The 22900-nt window shown below is 38.9% G+C and overlaps 1 protein-coding gene across 7 annotated transcripts in view; it reads left to right on the top strand.

Annotated features, from left to right (window-relative positions):
• Positions 1–11630, top strand: part of EDA2R (ectodysplasin A2 receptor) — a 44139-nt gene extending 32509 nt beyond the window's left edge. For 3 of the 7 annotated variants that reach the window (XM_045383416.3, XM_045383415.3, XM_065538765.2), the window contains exons 3-6: positions 5883–6061; positions 6607–6692; positions 8303–8467; positions 11204–11630. In XM_045383416.3, the coding sequence (XP_045239351.1) occupies positions 5883–6061; positions 6607–6692; positions 8303–8467; positions 11204–11586 (813 nt within the window). In that variant the 3' untranslated portion in view covers positions 11587–11630. The remainder of the gene's footprint in view (positions 1–5882; positions 6062–6606; positions 6693–8302; positions 8468–11203) is intronic. The other 4 variants (XM_074029228.1, XM_065538766.2, XM_074029229.1 and 1 more) reach the window with 3 other exon arrangements.
• The last annotated feature ends 11270 nt before the right edge of the window (positions 11631–22900 follow it).

Genomic DNA, 22900 nt, shown 5'->3' with positions numbered 1-22900 from the left:
TATCTTTGCTGCCTCAGGTATAGAAGATTTCCTGGGCCAGGTCACTGGTCCATCTAGGTCAGCATAAAGAAGTGTCTGAGTTGTGGAGTCAAAGAACATTTCCCATACTGTACTACTTATTATTAGTAGGATACCACTTGCCAATATACCCCAGCCACCTGTTCCTATGTGGGGGAAAAGAATCTCAGACCCACAGGACAAAGAAATATTTGAGCTGGGTACTTATGGTAGAATCTCTGGTGCCCCCTGTAGCCTATTGTCTCTAGTTGTGGGTGGGGAATCTCAGGCCCATGGGGAAGAGGCTTCTCAGGCAAACAATTTGTGCCTCAATTTTGCTTATTTGTGAAACATGGATTATAATGCACCCTTATAAGGTTTTATAAATAAACAAGTATATACATTCATGAGTGTGTGGAGTTTTGTATGATTGATTCAATTATTTAGTCACAATATTCAGAATAGCATCCTCACACATTGTAGTTGCTTCAAAAATGTTTTCTGAGTTAACCAATAAAATAAAAGGGAGTGCTAACCAATTAATCAATCAATCAGTCACTTAACTTATTGGTTAACTTTCAATAAATGCTTGCTTGCTTTTGTCATTTCCTTCTCTAGCAAGTGAGTAAGTCAGGAGTCAGGCACAGGTCTTCTGATTCCATTGCTATAGACAGAATAAAAACTTGCTTTCCAGAAGAACAATACCTAAAGTTCATCTGTTCGTTGAAGGATTATTATGTTCTAGGCATGGTGACAAGCACTACACACAACCCACACACAGAGCTATATATGTATCTCTGTGTTTGTGTGTGTGTGTGTGTGTGTGTGTATCTGGTTAAGAGACATCCTTTATCTAAATAAGAGCTGTTTGTGTTTCTTTTTCTGTGAATGTACGTTTAGTTTCTTATAAGGTTGTTGTTGTTAATTTATACTAGCTCTGTATTTTAGGAATATAAATCTTTAGTCTGTGATATGGTGTACATCTGTTTACTAGTTCGTTATTTATCTTCTAATTTTGCTTATGAATCTTTTGCCCTGAAACTTTGTAAAATTTTTATGTAATTAGATCTATCTATCTTTCCTTTATTGATTCTGGACTTTGAATTGCAGTTAGAGAAAATTTCTCCACTCCCAGATTAAAGAGAAATTTACTTATATTTTGTTTTGGTACTTTTTGGTTTTAATTTTTATCTATAAATTTCTGATCTATTTTGAATTTACTCTGGTGTATAGTGTGAGGAATGTATCTAATTTTATCATTTTTCATACTGTCATTCAGTTATACAACATAACCTATTTAAAAAACCAGCTATTCTCCATTGCTTTGAGATATTCCCTTTGTTCATTTGGTCAGCTCATGTAATCTTAACAAACCTATAAGTTAGATAGCATTGTTTACAATTGGATTGATGAGAAAATTCAGGCCCAATGACTTGTCCAAGGTCACATTGCTGGTCAGTGATAGAAGTGGGAGTTACAGATAGGTCTTCATTACCGTGGATCAGGGATTTTCGTCACTACATTATATTTCCTAATAGTTTGACCCTCAGCTCACTGTTTTAAGCAGATATGGAAGCTATCAGCATTCCAATGGTGCACATAAGTTAGCAGAGATTACAAGAAACCCTTTGCCTTTTCAAGAAACTTAGAGTAAAATGGCTAGCGCTCATATCAGATCCCATTGGCAGATGGGATCATTGTGAGTGAGGCTGCAAGGCATTGAGTAAAACCTGAGTGGGCAAACACAGGGACAGAATGGCAGGAGTATTTAGAGCCTGCCTGATGCTCACTTTTTCCATTTCCTGGGAAAGTATAACTTAAATATTAGTTCAGGTAATACTAACTGCTGTAACAAATACTAAAGTTTGGTGACATAACAGGTTAAGGGTTTATTCCTGAATGTAATTCCAATCCATGTTGGGGAGTAGGAGGATTCTTCTCAGCCATTGAGGAAGCCAGGCTTATGGGAGCTCTGTATTTTTTAAACAGCCTTATTAAACTACAGTTCACCTACCAGGCAATTCACCCATGTAAGTTTACAATTCATGTTTTTTTGTATACTGCATTATGATTTTTAAGGTTATGGTAAAATATATAATCTCAAATTTGCTGTATTAGCCACTGTAAGTGTATAATTCAGTAGCATTAATCATATTCACAATGTTATACAACCATCACCCCTTTATTTCTAAGACTTTTTATTACCCCAATACAATCTCTATATGCGTTAAGCAATAACCCAATTTCTCCCTCTCCAAAGTACCTGATAGCCTCTATTCTCTATCTCTACAAATTTTCCTATTCTAGATATTTCATATAAGTGGAATCATATTTTTTCATGCAATTACCTTTACCAGAGATATTTACTCTTTGTATGGCTTTGGGTTACTGTCCATTGTCTGTTCATTTCAGCCTGAAGGATTCCCTTCTTATAGTCAGGTCTAGTGATATCAATCAGCTGTTGTTTATCTAGGGATATTTTAATTATTCCTTTATTTTCAAAGAAGTTTTTTGCTATATGTAGAGTTCTTGGTTAACAGTTTATTTGTTTAGGCACTTATATATGTCATCTCACGGACTTTAAGTCTCTGCACTTTGTGATGAGAAATATGCTTTGAATCTTACTGAGAATACCTTTACTTGACAAATAATTTCACTCTTCATTTTCAATATTTTCTTTTTGTTTTCAACTATAAACATTTTGTTGATAGGGTATCTCAGCACGGGTCTCTTTATGTTTACTCTGCTTGGAGTTTCTTGAGCATCTTGGATGGGTAAATTTATGTCTTTCATCAAATTTGAGAAGTTTTAAGCCATTATTTCTTCAAATAGTCATTCTCGTTCCTCATCTCCCTATTTTTTTTCTGGGAATCCCGTAATGCATATATTGGTCACCTGCATGATGTTCCACAAGTTCCTTATGTTCTGTTTACTTTCTTCTCCTCAGACTTGATAATTTAAATTGTCCTACATTCAGGTTTGCTCATTTTTTCTTTTACCTACTCAGATTCTCTAGTGAAGTTTTCATTTCATTTATCTTACTTTTTAGTAAGCATTTATGTTTGGTTCCTTTTTAAAATTTTTCTTTACCAATATTCTCACTTTGTTTATACATTTGTTTCCTGATTTCTTTTAATTCTTTGTCCATGTTTGTCTTTGAGCAAATTTAAGACGGTTCTTTTAGTCTTTGTCTACTAAGTGCAATGTCTGGGCTTCCTCAAGAATAGTCTCAGTTCTTTCTTTTTCTTGTTCCTTTGAATGGGCCACAGTTGCCTGTTTCTTTTTACACTGTGTGATTTACTTTTTGTTGTTAAAAACTGGGCAGTTTTGTATTGTAATGAAGTAACTCTGGAAGTTAGATTCCCCCTTTTCCTCACATTTACCTGTTTCATTTTTGTTTATTTTTGTTTTTTTTTCTAGATTTGTGTTGTTGAAGGCTATAGTAGTCCTTCTGTTATTATTATTATTATTATTATTATTATTATTATTTTGTTTGAGACTGGGTGTTACTCTGTCACTCCGACTGGAGTGTGGTGTCATGGTTATTGCTGACTGCAGCCTCCACTTCCTGGGCTCTAGCGATCCTCCCAACTTAGCCACCTGAGTAGCTGGGACCACAGGTGCATGCCACCATGCCCAACTAATTTTTGTATTTTTGGTAGAGACAGGGCTTTGCCATGTTGCCTAGGCTAGCACTCCATTTGTTTAGGTGTTTTTCCAAACTATTTTTGTAGGGACTATTTTTTGTCGTGCATCGTCATTGAAACCTATGCTAATTTAGCTCATGTTCAGCTAATGTTTGGACAGCAATTTCACTGAATGTTAAAAGTTAAAAAATGACAACAACCACCAAAAGAAAAAATAGTCACACACTTCTATCACATTTTTAGATTGGCTCTGTGCTGAGGCACTCCTTAAACAGTTAGCCAGATGTGCACTTAACTTAGGGATCAGCCTGACATGTAAGCTTTAGGTCTCCACTAGTATTTTGTGAGCATGTGTCTTGTATGCACATACCTTTCTAAATTCCTCCACGTGGATACTTTTGAATGTCCTTATTTCTAAAGGAACCCCCGTCCAGCTTTTGCTTCCAGATTCAGACAGTCTGTTTTATTTCTTAATCCATAATCATTGCCTTAGGCATTGTGGTTTGTTAGTTTGTCTTGCAGCATCTTGAAAGAGTGCCCATCACTTTTCCAATCTGCATTCTGAATCGAGTGGAACATACATAAATACCTTACATCAGGCCGTCAAATAGCCCTCAAAGAGGTTAGGACAGACATACACAGTAATTTGTCAATAAGTTTTGCTTAGCTCACTCTGGAATCAGGTACTGAGGTCTCACACTAGGAATACAGGCTGAGACTACTTTAAGACTTACACTACTTTAGGATTGCCACTGCTCTGCGGTGAGGGATGTAACAAGTACAAGTAAAAATAGCAGAAAACTACTTTCCTATTATTTTCAAGTGGCTTTTTCTTGATTTAACATTTACATGATTCATGTAAGCCTTTGAATGCTTTCCAGAGTTCTGACAACATTGATTATGCCAGTTCCTGCTTGTTTTTCTGTGTTTCTTTGGGGGCATAAGAGCTTGAAGCTGCCCACTCCTCCATTTTATCTGGTTTCCTCTATCATTCTTAATATATTTATTCCAAGGTTTCCAGCGGTGTCAGCAGGCACTGGAAAATGAATGTATGAAGAAAATTTAAGTATCACACAGGACATGTTTTTGAGTCAGGCCTGGGAATGCAAACAATATTAGTATCCGTATTTCATTGGCTAAAAATGATGCACATGCCCCCACTTCATTGCAGTGGAGTTAAAGAATTTAGGCTAGTGGTGTTCCCAGGAGAAATAAAAAATAGGTTAAGTGAACAACCAGCCAGCTTCTGCTACAACTAGCATACAATTAATATCCTTCTACAACTAGAGTTGTTTCTTTGAGAAAGAGCTGTGACTGGTATCAGGCAGGAACCTTGTTCCTGTTGGGGTTAGGCTGTCAGCTTTAATAATCTTTAGACAAGATTTATTCCAATTTACTCAGTGTTGGGACTTCTGATGCCCAGAAATTGGGGGTTGGGGGGAAGGAGTATGGCCAAACTTAGTACCAGAGCTGAGATAACAGCCAACTAGAGTGTTTGCCTCTCATCTATACCATTGGCATTCAAACATTTTTTTACCATGACCTAGAGTAAGAAATAACTTTTTGTCACAACTCAATGTATAATTTCATGCATTTTATCTAGAAAACTTTTATAAAACAGTACTGATGTGGGTAGTGCTTATGACTATTTGTCAAATATTTCAGCTCCCCACATTCTGTCACATTGTAGAATTGCATTTTCTTGTACCCTTTGTAGTTATTAATGATGATGTGATATGTACGGCCAAGGCCATGTGAGTAAAGCAATATGGGTCATTTTGGGGGAAAACGTTAAGAGCTTGTACACAGTTCAAAATGTTTCAATCATAAAAGCACAAAAATAAAGCTTCTGTAACCCTGGGTACCCCATTGAGGATGATGTACAGCAGAGTCCTCAGGAACCCCCTGGTAGGCAAATATGATGAGTGAGAAATACACTTTTATTCTTTTAAGACACTGAGATTTAGGGTTTGATTTTTGCCATACTACAGCATAGCCTATGCTGACTGATACAAATACTTAGCTTTACTTCATTCTGTATACTCTTATAGTTGATATTATTCTATTTTGTTTTATTTTATCTTTCAATGCTGGCTGGAAGCTAGTGAATGGGTTTTATGACTTAGTAATGGGGTTGCAAGTTGAAAAATACTACTCTGTGCATGTTCACTTGTCCTACAGGTGATCCCATCTCCAAGCTCCTATAAAGCAATATTAACACCTCCCATCTCTCTACAGGATTGTGGTTATGGAGAGGGTGGAGATGCCTACTGCACAGCCTGCCCTCCTCGCAGGTACAAAAGCAGTTGGGGCCACCACAGATGTCAGAGTTGCATCACCTGTGCTGTCATCAATCGTGTTCAGAAGGTCAACTGCACAGCTACCTCTAATGCTGTCTGTGGGGACTGTCTGCCCAGGTGAGCCTGCTTTATGAGACCAAGCTTGTCTGGGCTTTTCTAGCTGTTGGAGGTCTCTCCCATCCTGAACTCTCAGAACCTAGTTGAAGTATTCTACCTATCAACATAATATTCAGTTTAAGCTCCAAGAAGAGAGAAGTGGTGTCTTCCCAAGATCCCTCTATAAAGTGCTTAGCACATTGTCAGTCACAGATGAGTACTTGACAGCTTTTTCATCATCATTCTCAGCCGAAGACCAAAGTTCAAGGTAAATCTCACTGTAGACTTAAAAGAAGCTATGATGTACTTGGTAGCAAAGCAGTGCACCCCTCTCTTGTGGAATTAGGTCTCCTTTTGGCTACAAGGTGTGATGAATGGGGGAAGAAGTAGAGTGTCTGTCTGGGTCTCTGAGTCAGAATAAGACACAGAGGCAGATAACTCAGAATGAGGGGTGGGCACTTACTTTCAGGTTGGCAAGATTCTTAGGAGCTGCTTTCCCAGGACGAACTGGTCCACGTGCATTGCTTGTTTGATCACCCTGCCATTCCTAATTGCTCTGAACACAGGTTCTACCGAAAGACACGCATTGGAGGCCTGCAGGAGCAAGAGTGCATCCCGTGCACGAAGCAGACTCCCACCTCTGAAGTTCAATGTGTGTACCCAGTTCTCTTCTTCCCTTTTCTCCACATTCCATGGGGTGGCATCAAGATAGGGTAGTAAATACTTCCCCTATCCCCTCATACCTTTTCATGTAGAGTAGAGTAGCAAGGCAATCAGATTAGAATTCTCGTTTTACAACATACGATTTTTGCAACTCTGTGCAAATCATTCAATCTCATTGAACCTCATTTCCCACCTCTGAAAAAAGGGTGAGTCATGATAATCATTTTTCTTCATACTTTCTGTGGTGGGTGTCTAGGTCTAATGATAAAATGGATATTAGGAAGCACTTTACAAATTATAATATTTGTACACTTATGAGGTATTACTATTATACAAAGTATATAGGAGCCCTTAGAGCTGAGGAATTGTAAGAGGCTGAATGAAGAACCAGGGTCCAATCTATGCCTATATCACTATCCATTTATCAGGTCGTCTGTCTTTTTTGTCTACCATCTATTTGCTTACTTACTATTTTAAAATTAGTGATATATTTTTTAAATCATGAAAAATTTCAAACATGTAGAAATATTTTTTAAGTGCAGAAAAATATAAATTAAAATGCAATTACCCAGAATCTATCCAAAGTTAATAAATCATAGCATTTTGCATATTTGCTTCAGATTTTTTAAAAGAATGAAGATTCCACAGAGGTAATGGAATTCTCTTTTAGATTCTCGCAGAGTCCTGTTACCTCCCTACCTCCTCAGATACAACCACTATCCTGAAATTGTATGTATTCTGTTGGTAGGCTATGCTACAGTAACAAACAAACTGCAAAATTTCAGTGAATTTATACAATAAAAGTTTATTCTTTTTACTGTGCAAAGGCCTTCCTACATCATTTGACCATGCACTCTAGACCATATGTCTTCCAGGTCGATGATACAGGGGAAGAGATGGAGGAGACATATTGGTTCTTAACTGCCTCAGTCTGGAAGTGACACATGTCATTTCAACTCACAGTTCATTGGCCAGAAGTACTCTTATGGCCTTACTGCAAGGGCATAAGGGGAACACATGGGAGTATGTGGATAATTGGTGAGCACCATGCCTCTGCCATACTCTCCACTAATGTTTTAATACTTGGGTTCTTTTGTGATATATGTGCATATTCATAACCGATATATGCTATTATTATGTATTTTATAATGTTTTATAGAAGCGATATCAAGCTCTATGTTCTGTTTCTCAACTTTCTTTTTCCCCTCTATATTATTCATACTGATCCATAAAGGTCTCTAAGTGTTGTAAGATTTTAGGATTATATCATGATTTGTTTATCTTGTGCTCTACTGATGAATGTTTTAGCTTCTTTCCATTGATCTGGATTGTATAATTAGATGTGGCATAGAAATATCATAGGATATGTGCATCTTCGATTAATTGTACTAATTTGTACATACCAGCAGTATATACAAATTCTTTTGCCTTGTTCTTCATGATTTTGTCTGCTCTAGAAAGAAGCAAAATGAGCATAGCCACCCTAATTGGGGAAGTCCCTAGGGAGAAGGGTGACAGCCTGAGGAAGTCCAGGCCCAGGGTCAGTGTGATTGTTTACTGCCCACACTAACTGACTTCCCCCATTTTTCTGTCTCACAGGTGCCTTCCAGTTGAGCTTAGTGGAGGCAGATGCACCCACAGTGCCCCCTCAGGAGGCCGCACTTGTTGCACTGGTGAGCAGCCTGCTAGTGGTGTTTACCCTGGCCTTCCTGGGGCTCTTCTTCCTCTACTGCAAGCAGTTCTTCAACAGACATTGCCAGCGTGGTAAGGGTGGCTGTTTCATGTTTCACATGAATCAGGAACAAGGCTCTTATTGGCAGAATAGAGGAATGTTCTGGGGTTGAGAGATAATGGGCCTTTTCTACTATGCTTGAAAACCCCATGAATAGTCTTCTGTTGGCCTGGGGAACTATCTGGGGCTGCAATAGAAAGCATGGGACTTCAGAGATTACTGAAGCCAACCCTGAGAGTTTAGAAGACCTGGTTCATTATGTTTCAGGGGTTTTTAAAGGAACATGGTATGGTGGGAAACCCCTCAGGAAAGGAATCTGGAGACCTAGGTTCTACATCTACCTCTAAATCACCATGAAACCTTAGACAAGTCATCTAGCCTCTTCAGACCTCTTTCTTCTTAATCTTTAAGATAAGAGACAGGATTGGATTTGTTGATTTCTGAGATTTTTTCCAATTCTTTATATCTATACTAGTAGGTATAAATTATAAAGCATGTCATGAATGAGGAAGGCTCGGCTATATCTGAGATACGACTGTAATAAAAGTGATTGAGGCCTAAGGCAACTGCTATTAGTATAATAACTTCACAAATGGGGATAACTGAAAGCCCTATGTCCAGAGGAGTCGGCAAACCTAGACTTTTTCCCTCAGATAATACTGATGTCCAAGAGGTCTAGTCCAGTCCATATCAGATGGCCATGCAAAATTCCAGATGGAAAATCATATTTAAAGTCACAATAACATTGTTATTTCTATTAAGCACAACTTTAGCTACTAGACAAGAATGGGGGACAGAAAATCCAGCTCACTGAGGGAAAAGATGGAGGAGGTGGGAAGGTGGCTGGTCAGGACCAGGCAAAGAGTTAGAACTCCAGCCAAGAGTACCAAGGTTCAGTGCAGCTTCAGTGCCATTAAGGGAACTGAGAGTTAGGCAGGGACACTGAAACAGGAACTCAGATCAGAGAATGAAGTTGATTTATAAGAGGGAGGATAAAGTTCACTACATAAAAGAGTGCTAAGGACTCCTTTTCATCTTTGTGTCCAAAGCAGCAGTATTTGTGTGGGAAGATCCTGCTAACGTAAATTTGCCTTAGTCAGTTTGGCTCTGGGGCCTAGCAGTTGATCTTGAAAAGCCCAAGAGGTATATTTGGTTGTGCCCTGGCTTAATTGGAGATGAATATAGCATTTCATGGGCTGCAGGATACACGGGGAACACTGTTGTCCCTTTATGATTTTTCTCAAAGTCTACTTCTTGCTAGCTCCTGGGATACTGTGACTCAGGGTAGACATTCCTGTTTCTGACTTTGGAGGGCAGTGTCCCAGATAAGAGTTGTTGCTTAGGCCCTGGATGTGTGGACATGAAACATGAACAATGAAGCATTTGGACTCCAGGGTCAAGAAGATGAAAAGGAGAGAATATCAGAGAGCTGCTTCAGGAGAGGAGAGATGGGTAACCCTTTTCTGCTCTCCTTCTATCCTGAAGATAATAATGTGGTAACCTGCTTGGAATATGAAGGCAGGCAGTTTCCTCACTGTTTTTATAAGGGGTAGGAAGGCTAAACATTTCCTCACTTTGGAAAACTGTTTTTCAGGAGTCACTGACTTACACACATACAGGGATGAGATGTATGTGTGAATTAGATCCAATGTAAGATTGCAAGAGAGAAAAGTAGCAACTGTGGCAAACTAGAGAGCACATCTCTTATCAAAAAGGGAATCCCACTACTTGGCTCCAGCTCTTTGTAACCACGTGGAAAAATTTAATGTTGCAAGATCTTCTACATTTTCAAGAGAATTTAGAAATCTGGATTTTTTTTTTACTGAAATTGTGTAAAACATAGTCAATGAATTTGAATAAAGAACAAAATCACAACCAAAGCAAAGAGGCCAAACACATCCCATAGGTTCTCAGTTTGTGACCTGATGTTGAATTGGACCCATGCATAAAGGGGGTATTACTTTTCTATCATGGCCATAACAAATTACCACACATTTAGTAGCTTATTATCTCACAGTTTCCATAGCTCAGAAGTTCAGTAGGCTCAATTTGGTCTCTGCTTAGAGTCTCAAACAATGCCAAAATTAAGATATTAGCAGGGCTGTGTTTCTTTCTGGAGTCTCTGGGAGAGAATCTGTTTGCTTGATCATGCACAAAGGTGGCAGAATTCAGGTCTATGCAGTTAAAGGACTTAGGTCCCATTTCCTTGCCAGCTGTAAGCCTCTAGGGCCACTTACATTCTTTGACTCATGGCCCCTTTCTATTTTCAAAACTAGCAATGGTGAGTTCTTCTCATGCCACATCTCTCTGATACTCTCTATCTCCTCTGCCTTCCTCTTCTGCTTTTAGGGACACAGGATTACATTGGATCCATAAGGTAATCCAGGATTCTCTCCCTATTTTGAGATCCATAACCTTAATTCCATCTGCAGAGTCTAGTTTGCCATATAACTTAATGTACATAGACATAAGACCAGACTAAATGGCAAGGGAGACGGTATCAAATTCCTGTTTCCCACAAAGGTGTCCTTTTCTCTAGAGAAATTGATTATTTTCCCTGATCCAGTACCAGGTAGCCTCAATCTGATACCCGAATGTAAGTATGTTTCTGAACTGTGTCACCTCAGCCTGGTGCTACGTGCTCTAGTGCCCAGGGAGAGGAAGGGAAGAATCAGCTCCCAGACTTTTCCCTATCTTGTGCTCAGTACCGAGTGCCCAGTTGAGAAGAGCCCCTGCTTTTGGGTAACCCAGTGGCTTTCTGCTTCGAGGTGCAGGAGGTTCGCTGAAGTTTCAGGCTGATAAAACAGCAGAGGAGGAATCTCTCTTCCCCATGGCACCCAGCAAGGAGACCAGTCCTGAGCCCCAAATGAGTGAGAGCATCTTTCAGACCCAGCCACTTAACCCTATCCTCGAGGACGACTGCAGCTCGACTAGTGGCTTCCCCACACAGGATTCCTTTACCACGGCCTCCTGCGCCTCAGAGAGCCACTCCCACTGGGTCCACAACCCCATCGAATGCACAGAGCTGGACCTGCAAAAGTTTTCCAGCTCTGCCTCCTATACTGGAGCTGAGACCTTGAGGGGAAACACAACCGAAAGCACTGGAGACAGACTGGAGCTCAATGTGACCTTTGAAGTTCCCAGCCCTTAACTCTAATGAGGTGAGCTGGAAAGGTGGATCAGAAAAAATAAAAACAACAACAGAAAACAAAACAGAAATTAAGGACTAGCCTCAAGGAATTCCCCTCTGGAATATTATTGTTTACTAGGAGTGGAGGAACAGCAGCAAGCTAGGAACACTTGTGGGTGGAGGGGCAACAGTGGTGATGCTATACTTTTAAGTCAGATAGATATCACACTTCTGGGTCTGCAGCTGTCAGGGAACTGGCAAGGTTGTCATGACACCAGTCTCTCCATTCTGGCCTTTTTCAAGCTGTCTCAGGGCGCCACTATCTAATGGTCATATTCAGGTATCTCCCTTTATGTGTACAAGCAATATGGCACAGTAGAAAAAAAAATATACAAGCCTTGTCATCTGGAAACCCTACATTTCAAATCAACCTCCATTCCCTAATAACTATACAAACCTTGTGCGTATATCCCTTCATTTTACATTTTACAGAGGCAGGAACTGAGACACAGAGAGGGAAAGTTAGTTTCTCAAAGTCACAGAGCAAATTAGTGGGCTAGAACTGGGCAAGAACTACATTTTAGAGTTGGTCCAACTCCACCATTGCAACCATTTGATAGCCAATGTTGGTTTCTCAAAGGCTTACGTAGCATGAGGTAGAAGAGTAGGTAGATTCCCAGTTTTCAACTAACCAAATATCTTGCACTGTTCAATTCTGTATTTCTTCAGTTAATATATTTTCAGCTCTCCCAATGTCTTCCCTGCTCCCTGCATCCAACCTAAGAAAATGTGAACAAATGTACATTTGAAAGTCACAAGTGATATCAAATTTGAAAGTTATAACTGATATCAAATCAGTCAACTTAGGTACCTTCAAGGTTATCTAGTCCAGTTCTTTTTCCAAGGCTTGGGTTCATTTTATAATATCCCCACTAAGAGTTTGTGTAGTCCTTGCTCACATACTTGAGGTGGCAGAGGGCTGACTACTACTCAATGTATATTACAACATATACAATTGTGACTGGTGGATTTGAGCTCAATGTAAGAAAGAGCTTTCCCTATAGTACCCGCCTATCCATCCTGGCTCTGTTCCTTGTGCCAGACAGACCTCATCAGTTTCCTCTGCTTTAAGATAGCCCTGCAGAGGCTTGAAGACAACATTGCCTCTCTGGAGAATACCACTTTAGGTTCTTCTAAAGTATGTGGAGCTTAGAACTAAACCCATCTTCAGGATAAATGGTTTCACCAATGTAGAATAGGGTAGAATTGTCATATCCCTATCTAAGTAATGTGTTTCTGCTATTACATCCTCAACCATTGGCTTAACCTGTGATATTTGGAGGGGTAGAGAGAGAAGGGTACTCGTGACATTTACCCACATGTTTCTAACTTGATCTGCTCCCTCCCTAAGTCTCTTTGGCTCCTGGCAGCCAGTTGTTCTCTCTGGACTCTGCTTCCTTGTTGCTATACCACAACAGCAGCAGGGGCCTGAAATGGGGTGTCCGCAAGAGCTAATACTCTACAGATGTGGCATATCCTGTCCCATACCACCAGAATACTCTACAGATGTGGCATATCCTGTCCCATTCACCAGGACTGATCTGGAGCATTTCTTGCTTCCCTGTTGTAGTCTGGGGAGCCAGATTCCACATTCATGGGACTACCAGACATGTTCCTAGCTCAACTTGATTATAGAGAAGAGGAGAGAGGACAGTGAATGAGGTAGAGTTTCCATGCCCGCATTTTTGGTCAGGTAAGCCTCTCAAAATTGTGTCAGCACATCTACCTAGCACTTTAGGGACAAAATCAAGCCCTTCTCCCCTTTTAGCTCCTCCACACAGCCTCCCTCCTCAACATACACACACACACACACACACACACACACACACACACTCACACACACATATACATACACACACACACGTATTAATATCTATCTTGGGGGAGGCTGGTGCCATAATTCCCAAGCTCATGTCTCAGACTGCTGCGTTGCAGCATGAGGCAGGGCAAACATTTTCCCTTTAGATCCCCGGGGCCTCACCCTGTATTTGAGGTGCTCACCACCCTCAGCAGGGAGAAGGGTTGAAGTTTGCCATTTTGGAACCTTACAGAACATTTCTGAGTCAAAATAATCTTCCTTCTGGGGCCTGGGTTCCCCAAACTACACCCAAGCAGTTCCTCAAAGACAGCCCCCAATCCATTTAAGGACATCTGAGTATGCATCTTTCTATTGAAATGTCAATTCAATCCCAGCTCTCTCACCACTGTTCCCCTTTGATTCTTTCTCAATCGTCTTTTTGCCTTTAGCTCCCACCTATACATCTCATGCTCAGAGAAAAACAAGCTCCTTGGAGGTTGTATTCTTTATTACCTGAGAATCTGTCTGAAACTTGTACAGCTAGTTCCTGTCCCACAAGTATTAGGTGGTTTATTAAGTACATTAGACAGAATGTGCACTTCATCACCAGGTTCTCGCTCTGGCAAAAGAGTGTTCTCTACAGCAAGAGTTTTGCTTTTAGAATTTTATTAAATACATCTTTTGGGTTAGTCCATCTGCAAACACTGATTAAGGGCCCCTGGGGCAACCAGTTGATCAGATTACTAAAAGCACTTGAGAAAAAGCAAAAAGGTCCCATTGTACTGGACTGAGGATTAGATGCAATTGAAATACAAGCCGGTACCAAGCAAGCAGTCTGGCCCCACACAGGTATTAGCAAATATGTGGTAACCAAGGTTTTAGGCCTTGGCCTTTAGGTTTGCTGTTTTGGGTTTTTTTTTTTTTTTTTTTTTTTTTTTTTTTTTTTTTTTTTTCTGCAACAGCAACAGGTTATTCTTATCTCACTGGCTTACACTGATCGTGTTTATACCTTCTGGTAGAAGTAGTATCCAGACAGAGGATTATTGGATTTGAGCAGACTGCAGGTATTCAAAGGTTGCCATGTGGCTGGCAGTGGTTCAAGCTCACATTTAACACTGCCACTCTAGAGGAAAGATAATGATTGTAACACAGTAATAATAATAATAATAATAACAACAAAAATGTGATAAAGTGACAGAGTAAACCTTCTTCAGTGTGCTTGCTCATGGCATGAATGTTATGTGAACAGCCCAAGTCATACCCAGCATCACCTTAATGCCAACTTTTTGAGGTTCAGCAATTGGAGGCGGCAATTGGCTTTGCATTTTAGGGTATTTTGGGTAAAGGTGAATTGAAGGATGTTTTTCTTTATAATTTCTGTTTGGCCAGGGCAAATGTCATAGTTGAGTATTTGCTTCAGGAGAGTTTTTTTTACAGATTTCCTTTTCAATGCTGAGACTTATTTCTTTGAGCACTGTGCTTTTATGTATCTTTCTACAAAGGGGTTATTAGTGGAAGCACAAAGTACATTTGATAAAAACATATTCAACATACCTTGAGCCTAAACAGTAGTTAAGTTGTCTCTAAATGAACTAGTCAAAAAAAAAAAAAAATGTAGTTTTTGTTTGTAAGGAAGGGGAGGTATTTGCTGATAATGAATTGTTTTTTTGTTTGTTTGTTTGTTTTTTGTTTTGTTTTGTTTTGTTTTTTTTGGATTACTGTTTTTCTCTCCATATACTTTGACTTGAATTTTGACAGGAGTGAGTCTGGGAAAACAATTTTTTCCTCCAAGATTCTCAGATCCAGGCTAGGAAAGGATTCAGCACTACAGCATACCCCTCCACAACATACAGCCCTGTCACATTGAGATCATAATCCCTTCTGTCTCCCTCCTCCCTACCAACCTCACCTTACTAGCTAGGTCTTCGGTGTTTTACATTGAATATTGGTACATTTTAATTATTTTTTTCTCATAAATGGTTTATAGAGATTTTGTTAAATCTTGAGCTATATGCATGTGTAGATAGTGACAGGGCTGTGTTTGTTTATGATACTCTGCAAACATTTCATATTGGCCAATAAACATAAATATATCCAAACACCTTGTTTATTCCTCTACTTTCAGAGAACCTGGTGAATCATTTTGCTCGTGTGTCTTTTCTCAGTGAGCACAGCAAAAAATGTGTTTCTGATCATTGGACGTGACATCAGTAGTGATGGAATTCACTGACTTGTCACACAGGAGATCTGGGTTATAGTACAAGCTCTCTTTCTTTTTCTGAAATTGTTTATGCCATTTATATTCTTCTCTGAGATAAGAATCTCCTAGAAACTGTTGTGTTCTAAACTAATACTTATCAAACAGGGTTCCATGGTCCTAAGGGAACTGTGTACGTCTTCTGAGGTCTGCAAAATCTTTAGGAATTTGATTGTATGTGTGTGTGTGTGTGTATGTTCATTTTGTTCATAATTTCTTAAAATACAAGCATATTCTAGCTAGACTTGTTAAGAGTACTGCCTTACCCTTTCAGGGCCTGTATTTGTGTTGATAATCTTACCAAGTGAAAGAGACCACCTAAAGAGACACTATTTAATTTTGAATGCTATACTTTACTATAATTTAAGAGGTAGGAAAATCAAGTTTCCTTCCATCTTTAATATTCTATAATCTTGACAAAAACACATGCTGGCAAGCATATGGAGAAATGTGAAACTTCATATATTGCTGGTAGAATTATAAAATGACATAGCCACTTTTGAAAACAGTCTGGCAGTTTCTCTAAAAGCTAAAGCTAGAGTATGGTCCAGTAATATCACTCCTAGATATATACTCAATATAATCAAAAACATATGTACACACAATACTTGTATACAAATATAAAAACATTATTTATAATATCCAAAAAGTGGAAACAACCCAAGTGTCCATCAACTGATGAATAGATAAAAAGTTGTGGTATATACATATAATAGAATACTATTCAGCAGTAAAAAATATTGAACTTTTGACACATGATACATTGTAGATGAACCTCAAATCATGTCAAGTAAAATAAGTCAGATACAAGAGACCATATATTGTATGATTCCATCTATATCAAATGTCCATAAAAAGCATGCTAATCAAGACAGAATGTAGATTAATGGTTGCCTTGGAATGGCCATGAGAGAAAAAATTAAATGTTAGTAGGCATGATGGATCTTACTTAAAGGATAAAAATGTTCTAAAATTTAGTTATGGTGATATCTGCCCCACACAATAAAGTGTATAAAAATCATTGACTTGTATGCATGAAATTATGAATGAATTTTATAATATGTAGAATATTCCTCAATAAAGCTGTTTTAAAAAATATTCTATGATTACTCATCTCTGAGTAGACTACTGTTGCTTTACTAATTTACTTTCTAAAAAACATTCATAACCAGGGTTGATTCCATAATCAATCTCTTTCTCTCTCTTTCTCTCTCTCTCTCTCTCTCTCTCTCTCTCTCATACACACACACACACACACACACACACACACACACACCACTTAATTGCTCAATTCAGTGCAAAAGAAAGAGACACAACTTGAGTCCTATTCAGTTCTCTTCTTTTTAGTCTCTCTACACCCTACATAGCCTAGAGAAAAGAGGGAGAGAAAGCATCTAGGCAGAACTTAGAGGAGGAAGACTTAGAAGGTATCACTCAAACCAAAGGAGAAAGGACAGAGGAAACCACTAAGGCTTAGGGGTGTGTATAGGAAAAGATATATTGGGAAATACTATCACAGGCTGTAGAAAGGTTTGTTGAGGGAACCACTACAGAATGGGGGAGAAGTGACTGGAATTACCAGGCGGTAAGAGGCCAGGGCTTGTGTATTTATCATGCCTCTGAGAAAAGGCATTTTTAAAATCCTAACTGGGCCTTGCATTCTCATTTGATAAAATTATGAATAGTGGTACAGTAGGAGAAATTGAATCTTCTGATTTATAAATGACAATAAAGGCATAGAAAGGGTTAGCATTTAGGCAACCCTTGTCTGTTTTGGAGTTCATTTCAGTGTGTGTCTGTGCCTGTCAAAAGGCAGTGAGTCCCCACTCTATACCCCAGAAGGACATGGGGAATCAGATCTCTGTGAATAGATAGATCAAAGCAGCAGACAAGTTATCAAACTGTCAAACAAGATTCTTAGGTGATTGTTAATAACCTTTTCACTGGGGACTAAAAACACTTGCATATTTCTGGGCTGGTATGATACTGCTGCATTTTATGTTCTCAGTGTGATTGGCAAGTTTCTGTATACCCAGCAGTTAGTCTTTTAAGTCCTCAGAAATTGTGTACACATGAGTGTTAGGAGTTCACATGCTGCCTGTATGGACAAAATGGATCCCCACTGAGGGCAGCTGTGCGGTCATCTGGCTATCTTCTACAAAGCCTTTCTTCCTTGTGGTTTCCAGTGGGAGCGAATTACCTTCCTTAAGAGCGCCTTTCTAAGGAGTAGTGCAGTGAAAGAGAAGGTGGATGAAAAACCAATATTTAGTGATTATTGCTCATGTGCTTTTGTACTTCCATACTTTGTCTTATTTAATACTCATGATATTCCTAGGTGGTAGGCATCCTTTACAATCTTTATTTAACAAAAGAAGAAACTGAAGTTCACAAAGGTTTAATAATTTTTCTGTGAATATACAGCCGCAAGTGATATGCTGAATTTCAGTCCAAGACTGTCTGACTCTGAGGCCCAGCACTGTCCACTATACCATAGCTGCCTCCTTAAGACAGGCCTCAAAAAAGAGGATGTTTATTCCATTGAGTCTCTCATAGAGTTCAGCTTGGAAAACTACATCAGACACCCTAAGAGTTTCCAAGAACCACATACTAGTGTCAAAATACCATCAGTTATTATAAAATCAGTTATATAAAATCAGTTATTGAACTTATAAAAATGCAAAATGCTCTGGAAAGTCTGAGCAATAGAATCAAACAGGTAGAAGAAAGAAATTCATAGCTCCAAGACAAGGTCTTTGAATTAACCCAATCCAACAAAGACAAAAAATATATATAAGAAAATATGTGCAAAGCCTCTAAGAAGTCTGGGATTATGTGAAATGACTAAACCTAAGAACAATTGGCATTTCTGAGGAAGAAAAGAAATCTAAAAGTTTGAAAAGCTTATTTGGGGGAGTAATTGAGGAAAACTTCCTCAGCCTTGCTAGAGACCTAGACATCCAAATACAAGAAGCACAAAGAACACCTGGAAAATTCATCACCAATAGATCATCAACTAGGCATATTGTCATCAGGTTATCTAAAGTTAAGAAGAAGGTAAGAATCTTAAGAAGTGTGAGACAAAAGCACCAGGTAACCTACAAAGGAAAAGCTACCAGATTAACAGTATATTTCTCAGCAGAAACCCTACTGACTAGAAAGGATTATGGCCCTCTTAAAGCAAACCAATTATCAGCCAATAATTTTGTATCCTGTGAAAATAACATTCATAAATGAAGGACAGATACAGACTGTTTCAAACAAATAAATGCTGAGAGAATTTGCCACTACCAAGCCAGCACTACAAGAACTGCTAAAAACAGCTGTAAATATTGAAGCAAATCCTGGAAACACATCAAAACATAACTTTTTTAAAGCATAAATTTAACAGGACATATAAAACAAAAATACAATTTAAAAAACCAAAGCAAACAAACAAAAAACCAACATATAGAGGCAACAAATAGCCTGATGAATAGAATGATACCTCGTATCTCAATACTAACATTGAATGTAAATAGCCTAAATGCTCCTCTTAAAAGATACAGAATTGCAGAATGGGTAAGAATTCACTAACCAACTATCTACTGCAAAAGCAAGCAAGAGTAACTATTCTTATATCATACGAAAAAAACTTTAAAGCAAAAGCAGTTTAAAACGACAAAGAGGAACATTATAAAATGATAAAAGTCCTCATCAAACAGGAAAATACCACAATTCTAAACATATATGCAAATAACACTAGAGATCCCAAATTTATAAAACAATTACTAATAGACATAAGAAATGAGACAGACAACAACACAATAATAGTGGGAGACTTTAATACGCCACTGACAGCACTAGACAGGTCATCAAGACAGTAAGTCAACAAAGAAACAATGAATTTAAACTACATCATGCAACAAATGGAATTAACCAATATATACAGAACATTTCATCCAACAACCACAGAACACATATTCTATTAAACAATGCAAGGAACTTTCTCCAAAATAGACCATGTGATAGGCCATAAAATGAGCCTCAATAAATTAAAGAAAATTGAAATTATATCAAGCACTTTCTAAGACCACAGTAAAATAAACCTGGAAATCAACTCCGAAAGGAACCTTCAAAAACATGCAAATACATGAAAATTAAATAACCTGTTCCTGAGTGAGCACTGGGTCAAGAATAAAATTAAGATGGAAACTAGAAAATTCTTCTAAATTAACTAGTGACACAACCTATCAAAACCTCTGGGGTATGGCAAAGGTGGTGCTAAGAGGAAAGTTTATAGCCCTACAGGCTTACATCAAAAAGTCTGAGACAGCACAAACAGAAAATCTAAGGTCAGACCTCAAGAAAGTACAGAAACAAGAACAAACCAAATCCAAACCCAGCAGAAGAAAAAACGTATCCAAGATAAGATCAGAACTAAATAAAATTAAAACGAATAAACAAACAAAAAATACACAAGAAAAATGAAACAAAAAGCTGGTATTTGGAAAAGATAAAATTGATAGATCATTAGCAAGATTATCCAAGAAATGAAAGAAAATCCAAATAAGCTCAATAAGAAATAAAATGGGAGATAATACAACTGACATCTCAGAAATACAAAATATCAATCAAGGCTACTATGAACACCTTTATGCACATGTAAATAGAAAACCTAGAAGGGATAGATAAATTCCTGGAAAGATAAAACTCTCCTAGCTTAAATCAGGAAGACTTGGATACCCTTAACAGACCACTAACTAGATGCAAGATTGAAATGGCAATTTAAAAATTATCAACAATAAAAGTCCAGGACCAGACAGATTCACAGTAGAATTCTACCAGACATTTAAAGAATAATTGGTACCAATCTTACTGACAGTATTCCACAATATAGAGAAAGAGGGAACCCTCCTGAAATCATTATATGAAACTAGCATCTCCCTAATACCAAACCAAGGAAAGGACACAATCAAAAAAGAAAACTATAGACCAATATCCCTGAAAAACATAGATGCTAAAATCCTTAACAAAATACTAGCTAACTAAATCCAACAACAAATCAAAAAGATAATCAACCTTGATCAAGTGGGTTTCATACCAAGGATGCAGGGATGGTTTAACATACACAAGTCAATAAATGTGATACACCACATAAACAGAATTAAAAACAAAAATCACATGAACATCTCAACAGATGCAGAAAAAGGATTTGACAAAGTCCAGGTTCCTTTATGATTAAAACTCTCATCAACATTGGCTTACAAGGAAAATACCTCAAGGTAATAAAAGCCATCTATGTCAAACCCACAGTCAACATAATACTGAATGGGGAAAAGTTGAAAGCCTTCCCTCTGAGAACCGGAACAAAACAAGGATGCCTACTCTCACCACTCCTCTTCAACACAGTACTGGAACTCCTGGCCAGACAAATCAGAAAACCAAAAGAAATAAAGGGCATCCAAACCAGTAACAAGAAAGTAACACTGTTAATGTTTGCTGATAATATGATTCTTTACTTTTAAAATTCTAAAGATTCTTCCAGAATGCTCCTAGAACAGATAAAATAATACATCAAAGTTTCCCAATATGAAACGAAGGTACACAAATCAGTAGCTCTTCTATACACCAACAGCGAACAGGCTGAGAATCAAATCGAGAACTCAACCCTTTTTACAATAGCTGCAAAATTTTTTTAAATACTTAGGAGTATACATAACCATGAAGACAAAATACCTCTACAAGGAAAACTACACAACACTGCTGAAATAAATTAGAGATGACACAAACAAATAGAAACATCCCATTCTCGTGGATGGGTAGACACGATATTGTGAAAATGACCATACTGCCAAAAGCAACCTTCAAATTCAATGCAATTCTCATCAAAATACAACCATCATTCTTCACAGAATTCGAAAAAATTTCTAAAACTCATATGGAACCAAAAAAGAGACGGCATAGCCAAAGCAAGACTAAGCAAAAAGAACAAATCTGGAGGCATTACATTCCCTGATTTTAAACTATAAAATAAGGCTATAGTCAACAAAACACCATGGTACTGGTATAAAAATAGGCACACAGACCAATGGAATAGAATAGAGAAATCAGAAATAAACCCAAGTACTTACAGCCAACTGAACTTTGACAAAGCAAACAAAAACTCAATCTGGGGAAAGGACACCCTTTTCAACAAATGTGCTGGGATAACAGGCAAGCCCCATGTAAGAGAGTGAAACTGGATCACCACCTCTCACGTTATATAAATATCAACTCAAGATGAATTAAGGACTTAAATTTAATACTTGAAACTAAAACATTTAGAAGATAACACTGGAAAAACCCCTTTAAACATTGGCTTAGGCAAGGATTTTATGACCAAAAACCCAAAAGCAAAACAAAAAACAAAACAAAAAATAAAAAACAAAGATAGCGGGGCGGAGCAAGATGGCCGAATAGGAACAGCTCCAGTCTCCAACTCCCAGCGCGAGCGACACAGAAGACCGGTGATTTCTGCATTTTCAACTGAGGTACTGGGTTCATCTCACTGGGGAGTGCCGGACGATCGGTGCTGGTCAGCTGCTGCAGCCCGACCAGCAAGAGCTGAAGCAGGGCGAGGCATTGCCTCACCTGGGAAGCTCAAGGGGGAAGGGAATCCCTTTTCCTAGCCAGGGGAACTGAGACACACAACACCTGGAAAATCGGGTAACTCCCACCCCAATACTGCGGTTTAAGCCAACAGGCACACCAGGAGATCATATCCCACACCTGGCCGGGAGGGTCCCACACCCACGGAGCCTCCCTCATTGCTAGCACAGCAGTCTGTGATCTACCGGCAAGGCAGCAGCGAGGCTGGGGGAGGGGCGCCCGCCATTGCTGAGGCTTAAGTAGGTAAACAAAGCTGCTGGGAAGCTCGAAGTGGGTGGAGCTCACAGCAGCTCAAGGAAACCTGCCTGTCTCTGTAGACTCCACCTCTGGGGACAGGGCAATAACAAACATAGCCGAAACCTCTGCAGATGCAAACGACTCTGTCTGACAGCTTTGAAGAGAGCAGTGGATCTCCCAACACGGAGGTTGAGATCTGAGAAGGGACAGACTCCCTGCTCAAGTGGGTCCCTGACCCCTGAGTAGCCTAACTGGGAGACATCCCCCACTAGGGGCAGTCTGACACCCCACACCTCACAAGGTGGAGTACACCCCTGAGAGGAAGCTTCCAAAGCAAGAATCAGACAGGTACACTT

This window comes from Macaca fascicularis, chromosome X (genome assembly GCF_037993035.2).
Source record: "Macaca fascicularis isolate 582-1 chromosome X, T2T-MFA8v1.1".
NCBI lineage: Eukaryota > Metazoa > Chordata > Mammalia > Primates > Cercopithecidae > Macaca > Macaca fascicularis.
The sequence above is the reverse complement of the archived record's forward strand: the minus strand, read 5'-3'. Positions and strand labels throughout refer to the sequence as shown.